The sequence below is a fragment of the Phaenicophaeus curvirostris genome, chromosome 10 (genome assembly GCF_032191515.1).
Source record: "Phaenicophaeus curvirostris isolate KB17595 chromosome 10, BPBGC_Pcur_1.0, whole genome shotgun sequence".
In the NCBI taxonomy this organism is placed as follows: Eukaryota; Metazoa; Chordata; class Aves; order Cuculiformes; family Cuculidae; genus Phaenicophaeus; species Phaenicophaeus curvirostris.
The window spans coordinates 10,670,287-10,697,645 of record NC_091401.1 but is presented as its reverse complement, the minus strand read 5'-3'; the positions used below and the strand labels follow the sequence as shown (position 1 = coordinate 10,697,645).

General features: G+C 41.2%; 1 protein-coding gene across 2 annotated transcripts in view; it reads right to left on the bottom strand.

Annotated features, from left to right (window-relative positions):
- The window catches only part of PID1 (phosphotyrosine interaction domain containing 1), an 87,877-nt gene that overhangs the window by 24,291 nt on the left and 36,227 nt on the right, over nucleotides 1-27,359 (bottom strand). The window contains exon 1 of one of the 2 annotated variants that reach the window (XM_069864772.1): nucleotides 5,797-6,000. The exons of the other annotated variant lie outside the window; for it this stretch is intronic. Within the exon in view, the coding sequence (XP_069720873.1) occupies nucleotides 5,797-5,835 (39 nt within the window). The 5' untranslated portion in view covers nucleotides 5,836-6,000. Of the gene's footprint in view, nucleotides 1-5,796; nucleotides 6,001-27,359 lie in introns of those variants that run through there. 2 annotated transcript variants of the gene reach the window in all.

The following is a 27,359-nucleotide window of genomic DNA, read 5'->3' as shown; positions in this document are numbered from 1 at the left end:
CGGATGGGTAGCAGCAAGCTGAGCTCACCAGCTCCTCATGCTTTTCATGTAACTTCAGTGAAGTGCTTAAGCACATGCACCTACCACGTGCTCTTTGTATAACTGGAAATATTTACTTTTGTGAATGATTATAAACAGAAGGCTCTTGAAAGAGCTTACTGTCCAACAGGACCCCTTAAATATTTACATTCTGATGTGCAGCAAGGAGTGTTTACTGCTGAGGCTGCTTGGAAAATGCTAGATGGAGAGCTTGCACATAGCACACGGCTGTACTGCATCTGTCACAGCATTGGCTCAGCTTTGGAAAACAGGCTGCCACAGCCCAGCTTCTGCCTAAACTGCCCCTCAAGTTTATTTGCAAATGAGCCACCTGTATTTTTTCCTCCCAGGACACAGCTCAGCCACCATTTCAAATGCCTCTGAGTAGCCCCAGCAAGCGACTGGGTGCAGCTCTCCACATCGCAGCCTTCCCAAAGCAGCAGAATAATTCACTGCAACACATAGATATTAAGGGGTTTCTGTTTTCTTTTTTTTTTTCCTCTAGGAACTGAAACTGGCTGTCAAAAGAAGCGGCTAATACAGCCCTTCCTCCCCTTGCAAATGCAATTAGCATCTTATAAGAAAGAAACCACAGATAAGTGAAAATGGGGAAGGAATTTAATGGGGACATTTGAGTCACTTCTGTGACATGACAGAAGCTGTTACTAATTGTGAAAGTGCACAATGTCCATTCCTCAGCCCATTTTTCAGTATTCCATTTAAAGGGAGAAGCAGACGTTTAAACAAAAAGGCTGAAAATTCACAATAGGTGGTTCCTGTTCTGAGGCAGCTCCAGCTTATAATCTTTATTCTTTATTGCTATTTAATGACTCATACCATGCAACTCTTTCCCCATTCCTAATATCTGCTGCTGAAGTCTCCTCTAGAGAGACAGTGCTTGGATGCCTGAGGGAAAGTCAGAAGGCAAGAGAACAACAAAAAAAAAATCACAGAAATCATCATTTCCTATGTCTACATTGAAACAGATAAAATATCCATTGTCAAGATCAGCTCATACAGTACAATAAATGGGGAGATGGACAGATCTCTCTACATGGGGGTGATGGGATAAATCTTTATATCAGATATATATGCAGACTTGTATGAAATAACTTCTTTGAAATCAGCTGAATTACTTTGGATTGACAACTAGAAATCTAAGGTCTGAAATGAGCTTGCTCTGTGACTTGGCAGCTGGAAAATCCCATCAGAGAGAAGGTACAACTTTTCTTTTGGGATAAAGCCAATAACTGTAGGCAAAAAGACCAAAACCAGATGTTATCGTAGCATAAAGATCCATTAACTATTAACTAATTTCACACATGATAACACGTTGAAACTAAAGCTGTAACTGTCACAAATGGTCATATTTCATCATAACAGATTATTTGATTCACCTTGGCAAAATATAAGCCGTACTGTAATCACTGAACAAAGCTGTCATTAGGCCCAGCTCTTCACTTCTTTACATTCCCAAAAGAACACACAGCAGTCCTAAACATTTTGGTATGGGCTATTTGATATTACAGCAACTAATACAGTTGCCTTCTGCTCTCAAAACTTTAAGTAATAAATCTCCGTTTCCACAAACGTGTATTATCTCACTACTGGCAAACATCCCTGACAGCACAGGTAAGTGAAGATGTTTTATACAGTACATAGAATGAGAAATCGGAGATCTATCCCGTGGAAATCAATTAAAGCCACATGATTTCACAACCAGGCTTGCAAAGATTCCTTGGGGATTTCCCTGGAGAGATACAGCTAAGAATTTTAAAACTGAGGATATTGTAAAACCAATACTAGGGCATTTTCCAAGCAGAAAAATTACTTAATTTAGACCATAATATTGCTATGACTCGGTAAAACATACACTATATCTAAATAACAACACAAACCCTTTTTGAAATAAGGCTAGCTCATGCTCTTTGACCAGCTCAGCACAGCTTTTGACACCCAGCCAAGAATACTGCTATGAGCAGTTCACATCCTTGCCCCTCCTGCCCACGAGCACTTTGCAGCCCTTGCACCCGGGTACCTTGCCCCACTGCCCTTTGGCACATGCCCTGCAGCGCTGGGTCCTGCCTGCGCTGCCTGGATATCCACAGATCTGGCTGCAAGGTATTCACTGGTAGATCACAGCACGACCACATCTTCCACGCTCCCCCTGCCACGTGCAACAGGGCAGAGGGGGATTTTCCATGTGGCAGCCTGCAGGAAATCTGGAAGGAGAGCTGCATGCCAGCAATTGCATACTCAAAGTAACTCTGCAGGAAGTGGTAGAAAATATTTTCCATGTTTTCTCTCTTCTTCATGAGACTGAGGAATTTGCACCAAACACTTCTGGCTCTCTCACCGAGAGAAACTAACTGCACTCAATAGATAATGCCTTTAGAAAAACTGGCACAGAAATAGGAGCATATTCTGCCATGGACTGAGGCTGAAGCAGCAGATTGCCAGCCTGTTTAGGTGTAGGCTTGATGAAGTGCTATAGGAAATGCATTGCAGAGGTGAGCCCCAGGCTTCCCTCCTCTTCTCCAGGGTAGTGTGAAGAGATGGCATCTTGGGACAAGTCAGTGTGCAAGGACCACAGCCAGACCACGTGCACTGCATTCCTGATGCTCTGTTCACACTTACTTTCTACACAATATTGAAGGTGGGTTTGACATAGAAATCTGCTGGGATTAAGATTTTTCCTCCACTCTACTACCAGACATTTCTAAATCTGTCTTGGTTTGACTGTAGTTACCTAGCTCCCCACTGCCTGCTGTGACTCCCTACCCAGAGCATTGACTACACAGAGGTGGGTACAGATGTAGAAGAAAGTGTATCCCTTCCTCTTCCAAGCACCGGCCAATGTAGCCTGTCCCAAGCAGCCAGCTGAAGCTCTAGCTGCCTTTGATGCTCTAATCTTGCCATGCAAAGCCTCCAACAGTGTAATTAAAGGATTGCCCAGCTAAGCAGGAAAGCAATTTATCCTTTCCAATATCAGAATGCCTCACAAATCTTCCAAGTGCCCTTCAAAAAGCACTGGATTTGCACTGACAGAAAGAGTAATTGATTTCATTCTGGTAAAGGTGGAAAATGTTAGACTGTGGTTAATGCAGCAGAGATGAGGTGCCCTCAGGAACACCCTCAGTCCTCTCTGGCTCCAGGGACAAAACCATCAATGCTTCGCCACTAAGCTGCTGGAGATGAACTCCTTGAAGTGTAGGTCTTTCATCACACATGCCTATTTGACAACTGTCAGTCCCTAACGTAAATAACAGATTTCCATTTTAATTGATAAGAATCACTTAGTGTGCATCAAAAGGACCTCTGTTGGTAGAAGGGATTAGAAAACCAGGAGTCGACTCAAGCTCACTTTGAAGCTTTTCCCTGATGAATTTCTTCTCCCAAAACTGTATCACTTGCCGATTTCCATCTCCATAAACAACATTATTTTATCCACCAAGTTTTGCAAATTCAGGTAACTTTGGTAGCAACTTTACTTAGGTGGAGAATCCAGGCCCAGGGCTAAGTACCATTCTGCCAATTTTCTAATGTCATTAAAAACCAAGGAAAACATTTGTGTTTGCCATGACTTTGATGTGAAATGCATTTAAATGAAGAAGTTTAGGCTGAGCTTGGGGCAAAATTAAAAACTCCACATGAGACACAACCACACAGGAAAGCAAATTCAATGAGCTTTGCAGAAATCATTATAGCAATCCAAGCAAGAAAAAAAAACCCCAACTTTGTGAATTTGCTGTAAGAATGGCTAAATTACAAAGAAAACAGTGAAACATTATAGTCGAAACACGTAATCGGGAAAGCATTAAGGATTTTTCCTTGAGGCCACTGCAGCTCAGGCCCCCAGCTGGTCTGTGCATGGAATTTCTATTGTCTTCAGCAGGAGACCTTTGTATGGAAGAATCACTAACTAAAGAACAATCCTAATGAGGGCAATCCTTTAATCAAAATTAAATTATTATTTTGTGCAATGATTAAGAAGTCCAAGTATATTTTCATAACAAATTTGACAAGAAATTAATTTGGGGTAAGGGAGGAGAGAGACCTAACAAAGCCAGAGTAAACTTGGCAATAGAAAATTGAAAGTGTTCCATGAAGGTATTTTCATTCCATTGATGCAGGTTTAAAATGTTTATATGCATATAGATACATATTCATAAATACCCATAGACATACACATTTTTACAACAAGTGTCCAAACCCAAGCATTACAAAAAATATTTTCAACCACGAGAACTGGAAAGGGAACCTAAATTTGTTAGCAAAAGAGAAAGTGATTTTCAAGAAATATGAAATAATATACAAAAATGTTTTTTAAAAAATTGCTTGAAAACTTCCAGAATTCAGCTCATCTGCTAAATACTCCCGCTTCTACTTTTCTTTTTACTAAATCTGTTGGAAAGAAATATAGCCTACCTGATTTCTAACTCAGAGATCAAGAAAGTCATCTGGTCATATGTGGCAATACCTACTCTGAGATCAGAAGCCATATTCTTCTGCATTATGAAATGCAACATTAAAAGAATAAATTGCCTTACCCGTACTGTGCACTGCAGGGCACCTGCATACACACAGTGCCTCTTCAGACCAGCCAGCTCTCCTCCAGCAGCAGCCACTGCGCTGAGCACAGTTGTCTCTATTTGTTATCTGAGGAAAAGAGCGACCCAAAGAAGGAACCTATCTGCCCCACCACTGCAAATCTCCCAGGAAGAGGCATTCATCTCAGCCTGCACTAAGAGTGAAGAGACTGGTGGCACTCTAGTTATGGCAGTTTTGAATCAGTGGATGGGTTTTGATACTTCCTGAGACTAAGAGACTGTCCATGGCCATACTTAAGCCATGATTTTGGAAAATTAAACTAGAAGAAAAAAAAAAAAAAGACCTCTAAAACATGGTTGCAATTGGTTACCATGACCCAAACTGCATGCCAAAGAAAAAGAGAACTGACAGCTCATGTTTGCAACCTGCATTTCCTAGCAGCCAGAATATGCAGGAATAGAAATAATAAAGAATGTCCTAAAAGATTATACTCTGCAGGCTTGCATTACTGTACATTTGCACAGCCTGCAAACATCACCTCTTCTATGTATATGATAGCTGTTTATCCTCCAAAGCAAAAATCCTCAGCAAGAGAAAATTGAAGACGAGGCCTGAGAATTGGCATGGATGCTCTGTCACACAGGGCAGCCACATCTACCACTCGCTGTCACTATGTCCATAGTGCCACGCGCATACTCCTATCCCTGGATATACAGAGCAGTAACAAGGAGAAAGGAAGCACATAGGCAACGCAGACCTAGATGTAAAAAACAGTTAGTCAAAGTCACAATTTTTCTAGGAGTGGACTCATTATAAAAATAAATCTGTTTTATTCTCAGCATTGTTCAAATATAACACAGTGTGAGATAAAGCAAACTAGAACAAAATCATGGAAATTTCAGGATCTAGAAATAGCAGTGTAATTCCATGCCAGACTTTGGGATGACTCTAGGTTTACACCAACCTGTCTGTCAGACTACAGTTTGCCACCATATATGTGAAAACTTCCTCTGAGCCAGTGCAAAGAAACTCCACAAAAAGCCTGAAGAACTCAAAGAATCTCTGTGCAACTAGAGAGGCGCACAGGAGACTCCAAGAATCCTAAGCAAAAATATTTTGCTTTGTCCAACTATGCACATGTGGGAAAAGTGCCTCTGAAACAACTGAAGTTTGCAAAACATCAGCACGCAGAAGTGTTGAAATTACCTCTCCACCCGAACACGAAGTGTTTGCAGCTGCTGCCATAGCCTGTTCTGGTCGATTGGAAACCTGTGTGCTGCACTCCCTCCTCCTCTCCTAAACGTGGAGAGGAGGAAGACAGAGACATGACCTTTCTGTTCTCTTTTGGCTTTCCTGATCACAGTACACCAACTACAGTCTTTCTAAAAAACAAAGCTTCATGTCAAGAACCAAAACCACCAACTGCCTCCTACTTTTTAAAACAGCTCCATAAAGCAAGCTGTATTTTAATCAGCATTTTCTGCCCAGACAATATTTTTCACTGAGCACTGTTTTCCCCTAGGAGACAGTCCTGCGAGAGCTACTAAGATTTAAGTGGTTTAAAAACTAAAGGATTTCAGTACCATGAGATGTGATCTTAAAGCCTTCCTGCCTCTGGCTTCGCAGTCTGTTTGGGTGCCACCCTTAGCAACGGCAGAGGACAGGGACAGACGTGCAGAAAAACAGGTCAGCCCTCCTAGTTGGCATGCGCTGGGAAGAAATACCTCAAAGTTCCTGGCAAAGCTCACAGCAGCAGAAGCCCTTGGTCTTTGACTGAGGACAGGCAACCCTAGCTCCTCCAAGCTGTGTCACTGCAGGATGCTCTCACCCCCTGGCATCATAGGGCTATGATTCTGCAGTAAATGAGTGATCTCTCACAGATTTGGAAGGTTGTGCTATTTCTCTTGCTTGCTGGTTTGCGTGTCCAGCATCTCTGCTCTCAATGTGAAAGCAACAGGATGGAAAAAAGGGACAAGCTCCAAAGGAGAGGGCAAGAAATACCTTGGATGGCTTAGCAGCCATTTTAATTGAGCAAACAATCCGTAAGTATAAAGGGTGCAACCAAAATTCAGTAGGCGTGTCACATTAAGAGCATATTCTGCTCAGCTCCAACCCCTCCACGCCTTACCTGAGCCCATGCACATGAAAGCCAACTCAGGAAAAAATGAAGCAACCTGATGGTGCGGGTACACTTGCTGACTATCTCTTTTTATTCTGTTCATGAAAACCATCTATAATTCAGCACTTCCAGATGACCACAAAAGAAACACAGCATAAGAGAAAAGCAAAGGACATTTTGTCACATAAGACAAATATGTGTAATAACAGCAGTAGTGACAGGAGACTGTATATAACTTCAGGTTAACAGAATTCTCTGTGAACTCCTTCCAGCCTCTGTTCATATTGCTGTAAGACAGGAACACAGAATTATCCTGAAGGAAACAATCATCTCAAAATGATAGTACCCTGTCAGTCACCATGTAGCTGCCGAGCCCTTCCCCTCCACATGGGTGTTCCAAAGCTTCTCTCCTGTTTTGCATCATGCACGTACACAATGGGTTCATATTTAAGTGGAAAAAAATGCGCTTTTTTTGGTATTAACTTGCTCCTATAACATCCTACATGTTCTACAGTTTCCCTTGTTCTTTCACACTTCAGATCCTCATCAGCCTGGCTCGTCGCTGTGCTGCTTCAGCTAAGAGAGGGGAGGAGGTAGGGGAGGAGTGCCTGGTTTTGGCTCCAATTCCCCCTTCCCAGAGCAAAGAGCCTGAAAACAGTGTGGGTCCTGCTGCAATACGTGCTGTGGCGAGGACACTGTAGGAGTCCTAGGAAAGGAAAGGAAAGTCCTCTTTCCACATGAGCTTGGCAACTCAGCAGCAACACGCATCATTAAAATCCCCACATCCTTCCATTTAACCAGTAGAGATATATCTACTTGTATGAACCCCATCTGGATTCTCATGTTAGGAAGTGTATTATTATCTGAATGACTGGCAAAGAGGTTTTTTCATCCATATTTACTTACTTCAAAACTCCAATGACTTCTGCTGCAATACACTCGGAAAACATGAAAAACTGACTACAAAATAGAGTAATATAGCGATGTCCCTGGTTCACAAGCCTTGCAGAGAAACCAGTTGAAGTCTAAAGCCCACATCCCTGAAAGATCTTCTTCCCTTGCACAATTCACACAGACTTCTTGAAACTGCATTACTGAACTCATACACTGGACACCATACACAACCATGCCTGCATATGCAAAGCCTTATTAAATCATTAGTCACTGAGCCTTAGGACAGGGCAGAACAACATAACCAAATTATTTGTAGCTGTTTCATGATTGGACATGGACTGTGATCCAAAGATGATTCTTCAGGTCAGTGCTGGATGGCCTGTTTCTTCCATGCACAACCCAGGGGCCACCAGCATGCTGAATATGGTCCTTGCCATGCAGGAGAACAGTCCCACCACAGCCTCGCTCAAGGGTTTGAGACAGTTTCCCCCCACCTGCCCACACTCAACAGGGCCATATGGGGCAGTTGTTGTGACAGCGACTGGGGCCAAAGTCCCAAGGACTATTTTTAAATGTACTTGTTATTGTGGTCAGTGTATCCTTACTTCTGCCATCTGTATGGAATTATTGCCCCTTTCAAATTTGAAATTTAGTTCATTTTATTTTAAAATGACTTTACAAGTCTTTCTATGTGATATTCATTTCAACAACACTCTAGTATTGCACAACAGTCATATGATCCAGTGTGTGTGTTTTATGAGACAGACATGACACATGAAAATTAAAAACAGGTTCCTCGTGTGGAACAGAGAGAGGAACTGCAAGGGGAAAAAGAAAAAGAAAAAAAACAATGAAAGCGCACGCCCAGAGATCAGGGTGGAGGAAAAAGGGGAGGAAAAAACAGGATGAGGCATCAGTCATTTCATCCTGCCCAGAGTCGAAACAGCTTTAATCAGTATGAAAGACAATTCATTTGCATAAATTTACTGCAGAATACAAATGAATTGTTTCAGGACTGGCACTGGAAATAAGACTTGCTATACCTATGGCCTGGTTATTTATCAATAATTTACAATATTCGCTTGTGTGCGCGAAACTTTTTAATTGTTCTTGTACTTCAAATGACATTTTCTGTAGACATCCAAGTAGAAATACAGAAAATGAGGTTTTAAATGCACAGGACTTGATGTTTGTTTTGCAGCGCATGATTTAAGCGCTCAGTAAGAACCTGGAGGTATTTCCTGCAGCCAACAGTATCCTTCCAAATGTTAATGGAGAATTCAGAGGTATTTCAAACATCTCAGCCCTGGTCTCAATGCACCTCTCTCATTTAGACACCCTCCAGACTGCATGACTGAAACATTTATAAGACCCCAAGTAGGTACAGTCATCTTGGTCTGTTTAACTTTGAATACATTTGTATTACCATGTATGCATCATATATTATACTGGGAAAAGCATGGGCAGAACAGGACACCTCCATCTGAGGAGCAGCGCATAGCAGATGTAGTCTATGAGCTTTTGCAGAAGTCACAGTTGGAAAAAATGACTTCGTCTGGCCTGATGTTACTGGCTGCAATCCAGAGATTCCCTCCTTTAACCAAGCGTACTTCCTTGATTAAAGAATTATAAAACTAGGTAGTTTTACCAAGTTAGGTAACACAGCAGGTGTTATATTCACAGCTATGTGAGCACAAACAGAAAGATCTGAAGTAATCGAATCTTATGCTCGAAGGATAAGAGGAACCATAAGATGATCATCAGCTGGGATCAGGCGCAAGCTACTTCACCCCACACCCTTTTAAACACCAAACGACAGGCCAGGTGCAGGCACTGTCTTCTTGCTTACTTTTCAGTTTCTCCTTCTTCAACACATCCTCTTTTGGAGGTCAAATACAGAACAAGATGATGATTCAGCTCCATTTGCTTCACCCCTTATAAGCAAGGGGCGAAGGAGACAAATATTTCAGCGCGTACAGTCAGGAGGCAAGCCCCAACTAGCCCAAATGCTTGCACTTCTTCATGTATTTCAAGCACATACCACAGGATTACATGAAACTAAAACCATCCCTCCAAACATGTGAATGATCCTTCACTTTTGCTGCCTCTTTCATTGGTAATACCCCTAGAGATAGTTAGTAACATTCTTTAGGTAAACATATGTTGTGCTGTATGGAAGTAGATGGTTTCTGAAAACAGTTCACCTCTGTGAGCTTCTTCGGAACACAATTTTAAATTAATACCATCACATCCATTTGCATTTTATCACGGTCCACCTTTAAAAATACTCTGAACATAGATGTTGATTTTATGGGGAACTGAATGCCAAGAAGCAAATAAGTATGAAAACACTTAACAGAAGACAAAAATATTTCCTTATAGTGAGGAAAGCAGTTGGAAACAAACCGCTAAGAAAGAGTTTTTATAACTTCTGTTCTAAAGACTACTCAGGAGATGCAATACACAGAACATCAATGGGCTATGCCTTCACATGTTGTTACCCTAATTGTGCTTGCAAGGGAGTATTTCTGCCACCAAACAACCACTACTGTGCTTGTTGGGCTTCTCTGAATATGCAAATATATGTTCAAAAAAAAAAAGTACCACAAGAAACATCTGATAACCGTTAATTTTCAAACTATTCTCATCTGCTTTGCAGCTTCTTCTGTTAATAGCTTTAATGAGCATTTCATGTTCGCTTTTTCTAGTACCTGTGTGTCTACAAAAGGCCAAGGTCAGCATCTGCTTGTCAACGGTATGCTATTTCATAGAATTCTTGGTTGGAAAAGACCTTTGAGATCATCGAGTCCAACCATACCTGTCTATTACTAAACCAAATGTCAGAGCACCTCATCTACCTGTCTTTTAAACACCTCCAGGGATGGCAACTCAACCACCTCCCATGGCAGCCTCTGCCAGTGCCTGAGAACCCTTTTGGTGAAGAAATTTTTCTTGATGTCTAAATCTAAACCTCCCCTGGCACAACTTGAGGCCATTTTCTCTCATTGTATCACCTTTCACTTAGGAAAAGAGACCAGCACCCACTTCATTACAACCTCCTTTCAGGAAGTTGTAGACAGTGATGAGGTCTCCCCTTGGCTTCCTTTTCTCCAGGCTAAACACACCCAGGTCCCTCAGCCACCATTTATTGGACAGAAGAAGAAAAAATCCAAACAGAAGTCATAAAATGCAATAGTACTCCCTTCAGTCAAATCTAACTACTACCAATAGGAAGATGCATCATGAACTTCAAACAGGTGTAAAAATTGCATCTAAAACTATGATAGAAAAAGAACAGCTTCCAGACAATTGGGAGAGCAGGAAAACTGACTGTATGAACAGGAAATAGTATAAGTAAAATCTACATTCATTGATAATCAAAATAACCACTAAACTGCTTGCTTCATACCCTCCACTGCTGCTAGCACACAGTATCACAGAATGACACAGCCTGTTTTTTCTCATCCCAGAAAAGCAATCAATGCCTATTCAATCTAAAGATAATTGTAGAGAAAAAAGGCAATAACCAATTTTCTTCATGGCACTCTGCAAAGAGGAACAAAAGGGTCCCAAGATAGTATTTTTTCTGTGGGCATCAAAAAAACCCAAAGAAAATTATCTTTATACTGTTTGTAATTTTTAAAAAAACAAAATAAATTGTTCAAACAGATCCTTCGGGCAATTTGTTAAAGGTCTGTTTACAAATGTGGAAGTAACACCTCCAGTCAATGATACTCGTCCAAGGAAATCTGTACTTTTCACAGTTTGCCTTGATCTGCTTCAAGGTAGGTGCCTGTTTCAGTTGTCTTGACGTTAAAAATACCACATGGTAAACTGGAATTGTTCTCGTGTGCACACAACCTTTCGCATGTATATCTTACCCCCAGGAAACACAAGAAACATGATTAAATTTTGCACTTCACTGTAGCCAAAGATAAATAATATACCAGGGTCTGTCTTAGGAAAATAGAGAGGGAGAGCAAAGTGGGGAAGAGGACAATGTCCATTTCCGTCATCCCCTGCATGTCAAAGTGAACCACATACATCAATTTTGATTCACCAAAACTTTGGTAAAACAAAGTAACTTGATTTCTTACTAGAAGGAAACCATGAGAATCTAGTCACAGTACCAATACCAGAATGAACTGCTATAGATCCAACAAACACTCTCCTAGTTTTTCTCCACAGCCTCTATAAAGTAATTCAGAAATGGACAGTAATATATGACCAGGGACTGTCTCCTCAATGTGAAATCTGGAATCTAAACTGAAGCTGCTTGCCCTTACCAATAAATGATCAGAACAGAATATGTGTGGGGACACGTTTTTTTAATGATGCAAAACCTGAAACCACCCTCGTACCCATCTCCTGCTTAAATCCATTCATTTGGTATGCAAATGGACACAGGGATGATGAATCAGAGATCTGGGCATCGCTCACACTTTGTAAAGGGATCAGGACAACAGTGGCCAATGCTCTCTTATCCTTCTTTTATGTCTAGAAGGGGGAGAATAAAACACTGGATTAATTTAATGGTATCATATACATTATCTGTGAGGAATACACGGCTTGGGGGTTGTGGTGTGGTGTGTCATTTCCTACTAAAGATCAACGAATTTTACAATTGGGAATAGTGCCTGAGCCACAGCTTTTTTTAGATGCTGAATAAGCATCTTAAACCTCTTAGATACAGGTCAATTATGCCAAACTGTTCTACACATGAAAAGCCTATGGATTGCTTTGTGCTTTACAGCAATGGCCGCAATCATTTATATGATCTGGGCACTAAGCAAAAGAAATACAAAGCAGATTTCACATCACAGAATATGAACAAGCTGCCTCCTAAATTATACACTATGTCAGGGGGGCGAGGGAGGAGGTGAGGGTGGTTACATAACACTCTGCTCATCTTGAGGAACTTAAAACAGTGCTTTATGTTGTAGTGGTGGGACAAGAGTTTAGTGCAGCTGCCATGGAGTTATAGTGCTATAAAATGAATAGGGAATTTGCTTATGAATATACAGCGCTCTATTATAAGCAACTTTTCATATCTGTATAATCAAGCGGCACTTTCACCATCAGCTGTGACATGCACCCTAATACATTTCATGATATTCAGCACATCAGCTTTGGGAGAATTAATTGGAAAGATAGCCCTGACACGTGAATCAACACACCAGCTTAACCAGACTCAAGGATTAAACCATGGGGCATCTCCAGCTCATTCACAATGATGATCCTCAATTATACCATCAGTCATACCTCCTGTCAGCTGGAAATAAAGCAGCACTGTTCATATCTTGAGGCTACAGTCAGGCATGACTACAAGATAATTTGCCTATATATTGTCTGGTTTTACTAGGAACATGATATTCTACAGAATTAGGCAGGTTTTTTTTTTTGTTAATCCCCCCTGCTCCCTCTATGACAGCCTCAGGGGTAGAGGGGAGGGGGAAGAAGTAAGACTCCTCCTTATCACCCAGTAATCTCACAGGGACAGGCCCCGTACTCTACTCTAGACATGACATTTCTGACACCTCCTTTTCAGCTGCAGCCTGCTGTCCCTCATACTTCCTCCTCACCCCACATGAGATGGGGTCAGACAACCCAAGAACCATAAAGTTGTAAAGCAAGGTACTGAGTTGTCATCCAAAGAACAGACGATGCCACTGAGGAACTACCAAGTTAGCCACATATTTGCCTGTTTTAATTGCACTTTCTTGGCCTTTAAAGACTACTACGGAAAATAGACTTCAGATCATTTTAAGCGGGTGCAAAGTAGTGAAGGACATTTGCTCATTTCACACACAGGATAGAAGCTGGCATGCCTGCATTTCTGCGTAGTCATGCTCTTAGAAGAAGAAAGCATTTATTAAAAAAAATTATTTCCAGTCTCTCTTTTTTTGTTGAGAAAGCGAGACTTCGTTTTATGTACTGGGAAATGTCATTCTTTGCCTATGCAATTATCCTAGTACATCAACAATGCAGCTGAAGCAGAAAAGTCAATTAAAGTACAAATTACAGAATCACAGAATCACAGAACCACTAGGTTGGAAAAGACCCCCAAGATCAAGTCCAGCCATTCCTATCAACCACTAAACCATGCCCATCAGCACCTCATCCACCCGTCTTTTAAATATCTCCAGGGATGGTGACTCCATCACCTCCCTAGGCAGCCTGTTCCAGTGCCCAATGACCCTTTCCGTGAAAAAAAAATTTCTGATGTCCAGCCTGAACCTCCTCTGGCACAGCTTGTGGCCACTCCCTCTTGTCCTGTCCTCTGACACCTGGGAGAAGAGGCCAGAACACTCCCCTCCACAATCTCCTTTCAGGTAGTTGTAAACTGATAAGGTCTCCCCTCAGGCTCCTCTTCTCCAGGCTAAACAACCCCAGCTCCCTCAGCCATTCCTTATAAGGCCTATTCTCCAGCCCCCTCACCAGCTTTGTTGCTCTTCTCTGGACTCGCTCCAGAGCCTCAACATCCTTCTTGTGGTGAGGGACCCAGAACTGAACACAGTATTATGAGGTGTGGTCTCACCAGTGCCAAGTACAGAGGGAGAATAACCCCCTGGACCTGCTGGCCACACCATTTCTGATACAAGCCAAGATGCCATTGGCCTTCTTGGCCACCTGGGCACAATGCCGGCTCATGTTTAGACAGTTGTCAATCAACACCCTTTTAATTAATCCTTTATAATTAATCCTTTTTTTAATTTTAATAATAACATTTTTAATAATTTTAATTAATCCTTTATAGTTGTTCTTTGTGTAATAAACAACTTTATTTCTATCCTACACACTGTTTAAAGGCATCACTTCATGGAAGACTTTCTAAAACATACCACATAATCCTTGCCACAACTTTTACATTGTATTCTGGTTTCCTTTCTGAGTGAAGGTAGTGCTGCCTTGCAAAGACAGATAGGACAGGATGGAACTGAACTACCTTTGATTCACTGTGCAACTATAGATTAGTCACTTAACCTCCCCAATTTCCAGTGTGCTCATGGGTATAATCATGTAACTCTGCACAGGATTGTTACGAGGACTAACTGAGTGACACTAAAAGGCTTTGAGACCTGCTCAGTAAAGATTATTTCTATAAAAGTGCATATGCATAAAATGCTAATTGATGCCAGCTGGCCTTTCATCCCAGGCAGCAAAAACAGCTTCTTACCACACACATTTCCTTTAGTGGGCAGCACCATCACAATTTTTTCATTTCTAAATTCCTGGGGCTTACCTTAAAACATACAAACCATTCAATTTTCAGGAATATTACAATTAGGAGATTGATGCAGCCATGTATTTCAGTGATTACCTTGATTAAACCTGCACAGGCAAGAAGGGTAAGCATCATAACACCCTTCAGACTGAGAAATGAGCCCTGTCTGCAGTGCACAGCTGTAGATTCATAAATTTACATCTTAGTGGGTCTGTAGCATCCTGTTCATTTCCTATACAAACCTGGCAATCAAGTTCCAATAACCCTTAAAATGAAGCAGAAAGCTACTCTTCCTGCACTGGCCTTATATGACATGGCACCATCAAATTCAGATATACAAGTAATTATTTTTCTTTTGATTTTCCCTCTGTGCTGCAAACAACTTGTTTTCTGGAGCCCCTCCCTCAGCTGCACAAACTTGGATGTGCTCCACCTGCTTATGTTTGCCCATAGACGCCAGAGGAATTTTCACTTCATGTGTTTCACAGATGCTCAGACTCTTTTCTCAAGACATGTCATACAAAAATGTCTCCAAAATAATTAGCAGGATTTCAGTCGGCATGACTATGATGGCTGCACATAAGGTAAAGCTCAGACAGCTCTTAAGAAATTGCAGCTCTGGAATGAGTGTCTGGGACCTTAACAGCACTCATTTAAATCTTCCTGCATGACACGTTTATAGTTTTCCATGTAGTCAAAAGGGCAAAGGGGTTGGTATGCAGAAAGCTGCTACAATGTGAGAAACATCATGCACTTCTATAACCTCTTGCAGTCACGCTGACATGAAGGTAATTACTAGTGGAGAGCAAACGCACCCTAATTCAAAGACGGGGAAAAAAATTACAGAAGGATCTCTGTAATTATAATCAAAATAAAATTTGCCACTTTACTGAAGAGATAACTGGAATAAAAATAATCTTTTGAAATGTCTTGCAAAGTAGGATTTTAATATTTAATTGAAAGAAGCACTTTCCTTGGCCATTTGCCTTGCAGCATAAATGTCAAGCGAGGCTCTTAACCATCACAAGCCTGCCCCTGCCTTGCTGCTCTTCACCTGTCCCCGGCAAGGCACTCATCAGCCGTACCGAGTCACACAGTAGAAGATGACAACTGGACTGCAAAATGAGGGCATGCTAACACATTTAAAGAGACAGTAAGAGTGCTTCACAATTGCTTACAAGGCTGCGCTCCAAAGTCTAGGGACTAAATTACCCAAATTTCTCCCCTCTGGTCACACAATAGACTTTCAGGGTCCTCCAGTGTCACAGTGGCTTACTCAAATTGAAACTCTTTTCTCTGAAATGATAGGTATTTAATTCCCACTGATTAAACTCTTGATGAGTGTATTTCAAACGGCCATGAGTTACCAACGTCTGATTTCAGGCCTGCAACAATGACACACAGACCTTGAAAGGTCTGACAAGAGGATCTAAGGAAAGTTACTGCCTTCCAGACTTCTCTTCACCCAAAGACAGCCCAGAGGACACCCTTCTTTTGGTTTTTGGGGAGTAACAAAGTTTTACTTCTGTTGACTTAAGTTATCAAGACGGCAGATGTTGCAGAAAAGCTGCTGGTGCTTGCACCACGGCCATGGAGTTCAGGTAGCTGCTCCTTTTAAAGAAGGTGAGGTGTTTTGAAGTATATGTGGGAGCCTCAGGACCCGCCTCATACCAGCCCCTGTTCCTTGCTGGGTGGCCTTGCTGGGGCCTGGGGAAACCTGGGTCAGAGCACAGACACCAGTGTGGGTGTTCAAGGTGTGGGATAAGGCCAAACACATCCTCATTCTTCTCCATCCCCCAGCAGGAGGGACCACCTGAAGGTAGCAAACATACAAACTGCCCCTGCTCCAGCTGGCACAGCCAGCAGCCACTGACAAGCCCACAGCCCCATAGAGGTCCTACGGCTGCCCTATCCCCGCTGGGTGGGGTGAGCATCCCAGGGATGCTCACAGAAATCCCAAACCTGGGGTCTGTTCAGTTCGCATTTATTTGTTCACTTACTTAAGCCCAGGCTCGCTCTCCTATGACATTACCACACACAGAATTCGAAAAGCTGACACAGCCACAGCTGCTGAGCAGGACCAAGACACAGAAATCCCATCCTGGGTTTCCCTTGCCAGCTTTTCTTTAGTGTTGTGTGCCCCCTGCCTTACCCCACTAAGAAGACCGCATTTGCAATTTATGCAAATATGCATAAGAATGTTCAATCATGCAACACATCAGTGTCTGACAGCAGCAGTGTGAAGCCGTCCTTGGGACAACTGGGGCTTGGCAGGAGGTCATGCAAGTGAGTTCTTTGAGGGCTGCAATCACTCAAAGAAACTACACTAAGAGGCCACTCTGAGTAAAGCAGAGCAGCTGCCAGGAGTGCACTTCAGGCCCCTTGGAGCCATGTCACGTGTCCCTGCAGAGAGAGGCTGTCCCACAGAGGGGGTGCCAGGGACTTTAGGAACAGCCAGTGCCCATATGCCCCCATCCCACCTTGGAGAAGCAGCGTAGAGCTGTCAATAGAAACGTGCCACCCACTCCAGCCAACACGCACCCACCTGCACTGCATTAAACCCCCTTCAGAGCAGAGCTATAACAGTATATGTATGCTAGTCCCTTGCTTTGGGACAAGTTTCACCCTAGAGATGCAAACTGTCTGCATAAAAGGCGTAACATTAAACAAAAAAAATATATACACAGGTAAGGAAAGTGTTGCAGAATAAAAACCTTAGAGCAGTTCATCAGTAAGTCACTGGTGATTAAAGTCATTCAGTTTATCCTCAGTATTTCTGAGGAAGCTCTGTTAACTATCACAAACTTAAATTATATATACAATATACTTATTACATGTATATCGTATTACCCACTTGAGAATGCAGAGTTACACAGTTTGTTTGGCCTTGTATGAGGACCTTCAAATGCAACTCAAGGCAAAGCTCTGTGAAAGAAACACCTTTCTTTAAATCACTGTCAAGCTATTTCATAAAAAACATTTCCAGAATTACTTAGCATTTTTAACACTTCAGCCTAATAACAAATGGCAAGCAGCACTAATTCACATATACTGTACTCGATTACTTTGATTTCATTAACAGACTCCTTTCAGTCATTAGGAATCCCAAGCCACACATCAAACTAAAAGGCCAAATTCCTTGACAATATAACTTAGCATGGCAGTCAAGTCAAAGGAAGTATGCCAATTGATGCTGTAGCAAAGCCAACCAAAAACTGCATCCCATTAACAACGATTCCCATAGGGATTTGTAACCACAGTGGTTACAAATAGCTGACAAAGCTGAAGTGTATTATTGTGCTATTTGTAAGAATGAGTCAGGCATTAGCACAAGGGAATTACTCCCAGCCTACAAATAATTCAGACAAAAATGCAGCTTTAAAGAACTAAAACCAGTTTCATTTCTGCCATCCTGTTCCACACAATACTCAGAATCAACTTCAGTGACATTCTCAAAATATTCATGACACACTATCTTACCTGATTTTATTTTGTCCTTTTCTTATCACCTCTACCAATTTAGGACTCAGCTCTACCAATCTTTACACAGACTCTTCTCTGATCTTGGAGATATTAATTTAAATCTCTTTACGACTTGAAGCCTGCTTTTTTCCCCTCCTGTTTTCCCTCTGCTACTGAAAAATAAATTGAGGAACAGGGTGAAAACACACATTGAAATAAAACCAGTCCCTAAGGATGAAAAAAAATGCCACCAGATGACTACCTATTGACAAATCTTTCACAGTAAAGAAATAGTTCCATGAATCTTCAGTAAATTTTATAAAGTGCATTTATAAAGACACTTTCAATTTGCTCTTCCTCGAAAAATTACTCCTTTAACTTAAAGTAGTTTCCTTCTATTTCAAATGTTCGTGTATGGGCAGCTATTAAATATAAGATTTTTCATGTCCCAGGTTTGTTATGGCATGGCAGTAACCTGCAATTTTGATTTGAATCTTGAGAACACTTTAATCAGAAGACCACGTCATCATGGCCTTACAGGTGAAAAAAACTAGAGACCATAATAATTAATTAAGGCTATCTTACAGCTGATTAATTCGTTATTTTCCTTTCCCCCACAGTGTGCAACCAGAAAGAAATTCTAGCAACCAGAAAGAAACGCTGATATCTAACAGGCAAACAAACAACTGCTCCCAAAAAGGGACAGACCATACTCTCAGTGGGTATACAACAGTAGTCTGTTCTATCAGAGTTAACAGGACGTTACTGATTCAACATTGCTTTTTCATTCGCTGATAAAACTTGCTAAACTTAATGCCAAATTTACACTGCTGTGAAATTCAGTGCCTTTTTTCTGTGACAACATGTATCATTTAATAGGATCTTGCTATGAAATGATTAACAGTGAATACCAGAAATTCTTGGATTAGTAGTACAAGGGAAGTTCTTAACCAAGGAGTGCATAATGATTTTCCAAACTAGACTGTAAACTTTAAGAAAGGAGACAGATCAGTTTTAAAGAAGGAAAAAAATAATAGTAAGAATCACACCTCTGTTGCACTTGTTATTCCTAGAACCTTAGAAAGGAAAGTTTATTCAATTACCACAAGCGTGAAGTCAAATATTTGTAACAGACTACAATAACAGTAGTTGATCAGCAATAGTTTACATAGCTCAAGCCTTAAAATTGTTCAGAAGTATTGCCTAAATATGGTTATTGTTATGAACTTTTAATTAACTATGCCCAAAAAATTATCTTTTAATGAAATGAAAAAAGATGTTATTAGTCTTCAACACTGACATCCAGCCCCAGGAACAGAAAAATTTCTTTTCTCTTCCAAGCTAATGTATTTATACATAGCACTGCATTGTAAGACTATACTGCAATAGTACAAGGAGAACCGGATTACTCCTGGAACAGAAACGGTGGTGGCACACACCTAAACATAAATTGGCTAAAGCAATTGCATTAATCTTAAATTGAGCCTGCTTTAAATAGGACCTTCAGTTTTGCTGTTGGATGTATTCTGGCATAATAATTCTTTTCCTTGATGACATAATATTTTTTTGATTACAACATTAATCTACATTCCAGCAGCCTGTGCATCTATGAACATGGCCAATTTATCTCATCTGCAGAAGAATGGATCCATAATCTAGTTTTAGCCTCCTTTTCTGCCAATGTCATTTGCGCAGTGGGAAGATTTCAGCACATGGGATCACCTCAAAATAAGAACTGATGGTTTGGGGCATAGTACAGCTGTAAACAGAGATTATAAATTCCTGAGAAGGCTTATGTTGGCTCAAACTAGTGTGAGCCTGGTACCCAGTGCCAAATGCAAATTTTGCAGTATTCTAATGGAAATCAAAGAAACAATATCCATAACTTCAGGGAAAGAGCCACACAGAATACCTTCACAGAATAAGCATGCACGTCTTTGTTGTCAAAAAGCAGGGCTAAAAAGATCTGCCAACATGTCTCCCAGCATGTTTCGTGCTGCTGAGTGGGGTGGTGCCCACTGCAACAGCCAGAGAACTATAAGTTCTTTGATTTTGGTAAAGAATAACTTCACGTGCTATCAAGGAAGCGTGCCTCCTCCTCCTGAGAGCCAGCTCACAACAATGCACATACATCAAGAAGCACCATCTTCTCTGTGCTTTCCAGCAACACAAATTGCAGCTTCATCCATACCTCCTAACAGACACACCAAGAAGGAAATATTTCTCAAGGGCACACTAGCACAAAACAAACCACAGTGACTGCAGCATCTGCTTGGCATAACCACCACAATAAATTTCAATCTCATTTTAATTTTTATACGTCAAAACCTATTAGGTCTTAGATATTTGAATCTTAGTTATTATGGAAGCAATTAGCTTCTATGACCAAAAGGCTTTGCCTGAGCAATTGTGATGAGCACAACATTTTCTACAACATAAAAAAAAAAAATATCCTAACACATCTGTAGCTATGTAGGACCTTGCAGTTGCCACCATGCTTCATACTCCTACCTTGACTTTGTGTCAGACTGCAAAAGATAGACCTTACTGGCACGCACTATATGGCAATATATATTTTTGTAATTGATGATTATCGTCTAAGGAATTCAGGAAATTTAGATTTTAAAAAAATCAAACATTACCTGCTGTAGAGAGATTAAATCGTGTTTTAAATATTTAAATTGTCTTTCAGAGAAAACTACCTCAGCATGCTATCTCCTACAAAGACAGCTATAATTAGACAACAGCTCCAAGTACCTTGAAAAGTAAGATTTTTTAGAACTGACAAAAAAACCCATATTTTTGTTTCAACATACAAAAGCATTCTGCTGAGTTTTATGCATCAAAGCACTTTCATTAATATATTGGGCTTTTCAGTACCTTTTTTCAATGCATTAATGCATTACTACTAAACGCATCTTAGTTCTTAGCCTCCTTTTTAGTTTTCCCCTAGCATATTTTCTCTGCAGTACAGTGTGCCCACACAGCCTTCCCCCGAGCTTTAGTGAGCTGATCTGACCTGCAAACAGGGCTCCTGGCTGCAAGTGGCAGCCAAACAGCAGGGAACAACAGAGCTGTTTTAGAAAGAGTTTAGGGATCTTTCTGAGTGAGAAATACTACAGGAGTACAAATGATACGTAGTAAAGAGCTACTGAGCATTCACCAGCACATAGTGCCTGGCCTCCTTGGTACTTCACAAGTTTCCCAGTTGCTTTTACAAGCAAGGGTGAAATTCAGGAATGGTCAGTGTTCATTCTCAACCAGGTTACAGGGAGCATATTCACTTCTTGCATATTCACATTTTACAGAGTGATTTGACATTCAAAGAGCACCATCTCTTCCATAACTAGTTGAAATATAAACTGTTTAGTGCCTTGCTTTACATTATTTGATTTAGATTACTTCTGCTGGTAAATACCATTTGTGACAAAAATTAAGGCCTGATGACTTTCAATTCAAGCTTTTGTTGAACCAAAGGCACCTAATAGTATCAAAGCTCTGAAGCCAAGGGAAGGGTTTGTTTCCAGCCAAAGGGATTTCTGTTTATGTTAAAATCTCTTTTTCCTAGGCTCCACATCATGCATTGTCACCCATTCTCTTCACTGGGACTCACTGCATCCATTTCAGGAACAGAACCACAGCAATAAGGAATGTAAGGTACATAACATTCGTGCAAGCAATGCAATGCATGCAACGAGGGGAGGATTAAAATACAATGTGCTAATGGATGCTCTGACTTCATTTCCTGCATTTTTCAAGGGTTTTCTGTTGTTTAGGGGATATTTTCTGCCTACTACTAAGGAAAATGGGCTTGAACAAGCATATATCTGAGCAAAGCCCATCTTTCCTAGTGTGACATTTCCGCTCCTATCTCCTCACGCAAGACAAAGTCGTGTTGGGAATAGGCCACTCCACACACAAAGCGAGAGACCCCTGGGTCTCACTCTCAGGAACAGCTGAGGAGATCTCCCAGGACACTAATTTGCAGGACATGGGGGAGGTGACCTCTCTTTCCAAGTGACTGATCTGGGCATCAGCTGCATGGTCCACAATAATTGGAAGCCTTCCTACCCAGCCCAAGGCGTAGGGGGTCACAATTCTCTAGTCCTCCTGGAAATGTGCACACACAAAAAACTGTTTTCATTGCAAATCTCTCTAGGAAAGCCAGCTCACTCCCTAATTTTCCTCAAAATATGCCTAGCCTTGAGCTCCCTCCCTCCTGAAGCAAATCCAAGGGGAAGCACGGGGAAAAGACACTGCACCCAGGTTAGTTTAAGCCCTGTGCTGGCCATCAACATGTAGGGCAGCTCCCAGAAATTCTCCTGTCCTTCCCATCCCCAGCACCCTCCTCCCAACACGTGAGTCTTACTCTTTTTATGCAACTCTTTAAAATGGTTGGAGATACACACTCTTAATGAAAATTCAGAACTAAACAAAATTAGAAAGTACAGTTTTCCTTAATTTATATACATATTCAAAGCATAGTTACTCTGTCTTATAAAGAATATAGCCATACACTTTCTGCTATGAAGGTAGTTAAAGCAGAAACATGAAGCCAACTGAACTACACAACCATTTTTAGATGGGATGTAACAGCTTCCTGAATAACAAGATGCCCTTTACTTGAACCATGGCTTGAAAAATGTCACTGGTGCAAACGCTAAGAAAAGAAAAATACCACCAACGTATCTGACAAGACATAACTTCCACCACTCAGAATACATTAGGCTTACAATGCCACTTTACAAGTAAATAAATTTATGCCAGAATACATCCAACACAGCAAAACGGAAGGTCCTATTTAAAGCAGGCTCAATTTAAGATTAATTCAATTCTGTTAGCTAATTTATATTCTCCACCTAAGTACTCTTGGACTTCCAGAAGTGAAACATTACAACATTTTAACAACTTTCTCCCCTTGCATCTACTGTTCATATTTCTATTAGCTCCTCTGCAGTCAGTTTAAGCATAAAACCTCACTGACATAAAAGAACTTTCCATGCACGTAATAAATAAAAATATTTGCGAAAGAGATCCCCTCTGAAGCTCACAGCTGAGAGCAGCTGCCATGCTGCATGGTTGCATCCCACCACACTCATAATGGAGCTGACAGAAATGCTCATGAACTTCATAGGTGCAGGACAACCGCACTATATGATCATATTTCAAAAAAAGAAATGACACATGCAACTCTCCATTTTCAATATTAGAATAAGATTTGGCAAAATACTGTTAAGCACTCTGGGATACAATCATGTGTAAGTCTTTTGTAAGCCATTTACTCTTCCCTAACTTCAGCATTAAGCTGAGATACTTCATCTTCACACCGTGTATTTGTTGATGCATCGGTTTATTTCACACACTTCACTTTTGGAAAACACATCATTAAAGGCTCTCTCTCACCAATGAGAAATACATCTGAATATACTGAAGCTATTAAGATTTGCCCCATGCAAGTGTTCACATATGCCCTTTTCGTTCATTTGGTGAGGGGAGACAGCAGCAGAAAAACAAGCTCTCAGTTCACAGTACAAAATATGTAATGCTTAAGCATAACAACATAAGGCCTTTAATGAAGCAAGAAGAAAATAAGCTTCACACTCACATTAAACATGGTGGAAAATAGGCTGGAGAGTGATGGTACAGTTTAGCTTGTCTCACTTGTTCAATTTGTTTCTTTATTAAAGTTAATGGCCATCTTAATATTACAGGCTTACAAAATGGTAATGAAGACCAGGCAGCTAGCTGGTCTTGTATTTACAACCGGATAAACCTGCACTCAAAACAATCATTCCTGATCCTGTTATAGCAGCAGAGAGAACACTGTTATTAAACTTCATAAGGATAATGTGAGGTGGTTTTAAGAATATATGCAGCTTCCAACCAGCTACAGTTTCAGTAGTCAAAATAGCAATAAACATTCAGCAGGAGTAGGGTTTTCAAATTATCTAGGGAAATCTCAGTAAAACACTAGATTGTGAGCCACCCATTTATGTCATCTGAATTGCCACACCTCAGAAAGTCTTCAGGCTTTCAGATCTTTTGAGCCAACAGGACAGCACAAACAGGAAACAGCATCTCAGTCTCTGGGTACTGAAATACGAGAGACAATGTTGTCTTTGCATTGACTGTGATTGATTCAGTATCAAAGACACACAAAACCAACTCATGCGCGGTTCCAGTGCAACAGAGGGGAGCCATTCATTTACTCTTCAGTTGGCTACAGCAAAAACTTGGGGTTTAGGGAGCAATGAAAGGGAAGAGGCATAAGGCTGGGGTTACCACCACCAAAACCATGCTGTGTGGGCTGCTGGGGTGCATGAACTGGGAGGATGGTTCATTAATGCAGGCATTTTCTGAATATTAAGGGGCCACCAGGCCTAGGAGAGGGGGAACAAGCTGTCTCCTGAAAGCTAAAGCAATAATGTATTTGGCCACTGCCACGGCTGAGATAACTGAGATGTGACACAAGTGGCAAAGGTTGCATAATACAGAAATGCTGGGCAAAATAACTTGGGCAAGTCCGATCTCAAGGGGCCAAAAACCCCAAACAGACAAAGGAAGAACAACAGTCTAAGTTTTAAAAGTGCGATGACCAATAAAAACAGCAACACAGCATTAATAGATTTGCTGTAGAGGCATCTAGGGTTGAGTGGAAATGGTGTATTTTGCAAGCATGTGGTAAGAGACAGTTCTTCTGCAAGCCATTTGCAATGAAAATTAACAAGGCAGAAAACCAAAAATAGGCAGCAATATCTGAGCAGACATTAATTCCTAAACGACTCTTTTACACAAGGAATTAGAATCAGGCAATGTTTTGTTTATTTAATAAGTATTCCAATGAGAAACATTTTATTACTGTGGATCATAATGGGATCACTATTAATATGACTCGCTATTCGTCCTGTAAACTTATTATGAGCTCTCCCCTTCCACTCTCTGCTACACTGGTATAAATCCTGTCGCTCATAGCACGTTGAGACAATTTCACGTGCACAGAGATTTATTAGCAGGGCCTACAGTTGCTGGCACGCATCATCTGCAATGGTGAAAGTTGCTTTTGGGAAAAGAAAAAAATGGGAGAAAGAAAGAGAGACAAAAAGGAAAATGAAAACTCTCAGCAGCAACAAGGGCAACAGGCTGCCCCAGTGGCTTTCGTGACCAGGCACAGGCTGCAGGAATGCAGAGGTAGGTCCTTGGCATTACAGAGGTTAAGACACCTCAGAGGCACTGCCCTGCTCTCCCAGAAAACACCTCAGGTCCAGTTCACAGGTTGACAAAAGTGTAACATCAGGTGTGCACCAGTTACGACAGTCAAGCTGGGTGCTGCACTGCTGAAACTACCCTGTGCCGCGGAAGCCCAGCTGCAGCTAGGGCCCCTTCCTGCTACACAGGCACCGAATAAACCCCGCTATAATCACCACCCTGCAGCAACCTTAGTACAGGAACCATTTTCTTTTTGCCTTGTGAATGAGGCAATTAAACTATCCTAAAAGGCCAAGCTGAATTTATTTATATAAGTTCATGTCTAGTTTTTAAATCTCTATCAATATGTACAAGAGTTGATTTTAATACACCGTTACCACTTTAACGCCATTCACACACACCGCTAAACAAGGCTTTTGTCAGTCGTCAAATAAGATACATCACCACAGAAATTTCAGCGTCATACCTTCCACAAAGCCTGCATTAATAACGTCAACAACTCAACCCAGTAAGACTGGCAAGCAATGAGTATCACGCCTGAAAATGCTGTATCTTTAATGTAAATTTAATATTTAACAAAATAATAAAAGTATACTCTTAAGAATTCAATTATTTGAACCGTTTATGCTCCTCTAATCTCAGCCTCCCCAGGTGCTGAGAAAAGCTTGTCCACTGGTGAGAACTGGAGGAATAAGATCGACTGACCCAAGTGGATAACAGTGACCTACTGATTATTCTGCACTGACTTCACTTTGAAGAGCTTTCCAATAGGGGGGAAAAAAAAGTTAAACCTATGACACCACTTCAAAAATCACAGGCAGCACTTCTAATCTCTGTCCTTTTGCATTACTGCAACAGTGCTTCGAAAAGCTACAGCAGAAAAGAGTCAGTCATTTAGGCAGTTCCCTTCATGCCACCACTGTAGCTCAAAGGGACAGAAATCAAGAAATATTACAATCCGTGTAAGCAGATTAGGACACTAAAGAAGAATGAAACACACAGAACTTGAAATCTATTAAAAGGCACAAAGAAAGCATGCATTTCTAAGTAGAGAGTAACTTATTTTCTGGAGGTGTTCCAGATTTTTAGTTTCCATCTGGTGGCACTTAGTGCTGTGATAAGCGAAGAGGTTTCCAGCAGAAACACAAGACCGCACAACCACTGTGCACAATGAGGTGCTGGAACATGTCCAGCAAAGGACAATGAAGCTGATGAAGGGGCTGGAGAACAAGTCTTAAGAGAGGCAGCTGAGGGAACTGGGGCTGTTTAGCCTGGAGAAAAGGAGGCTGAGGGGAGACCTGATCACTGTCTACAACTCCCTGAAAGGAGGTTGTAGTGCGGTGGGTGTTGGACTCAATGTTCTCAAAGGTCTTCTCCAACCAAGTGATTCTGTGATTCTGTGATTCTATGATTCTAACCCTTCATACATAAGGGCTACAAGCAGGACAGCTACAGTCTAACCAAACTCCTTAGGATCTGAACAAGAATGAACAAATTTTTATATATACACATCTAAATAGAGACATGTTCTATTTAAATAAAAGCAAATTAGGACCGCGTGACTGAGTGTGGTCCAGCTAGGAAGAATAAAATAGTTATTTTCACTCTTTTTTGTCCTTCCCCAGAACAGAAACACTATTATCATACTACCCAGCAAGAAACTAATCATCACAGGGGAAAGAGGAGAAGGCTAATTGCCTATAAACAGCTGGAAGATAAAAAGCCCAGTAAAAGAATACATATATGTGTACAATATATGTTGAAATATCTTCCCAAGGGGGTACTGGAAATCACAACATCTGAAGGGAGGCTGACCACCACCCCAAAAACACCACCATAAGAGTCCAGCACTGGCAGGAGGTG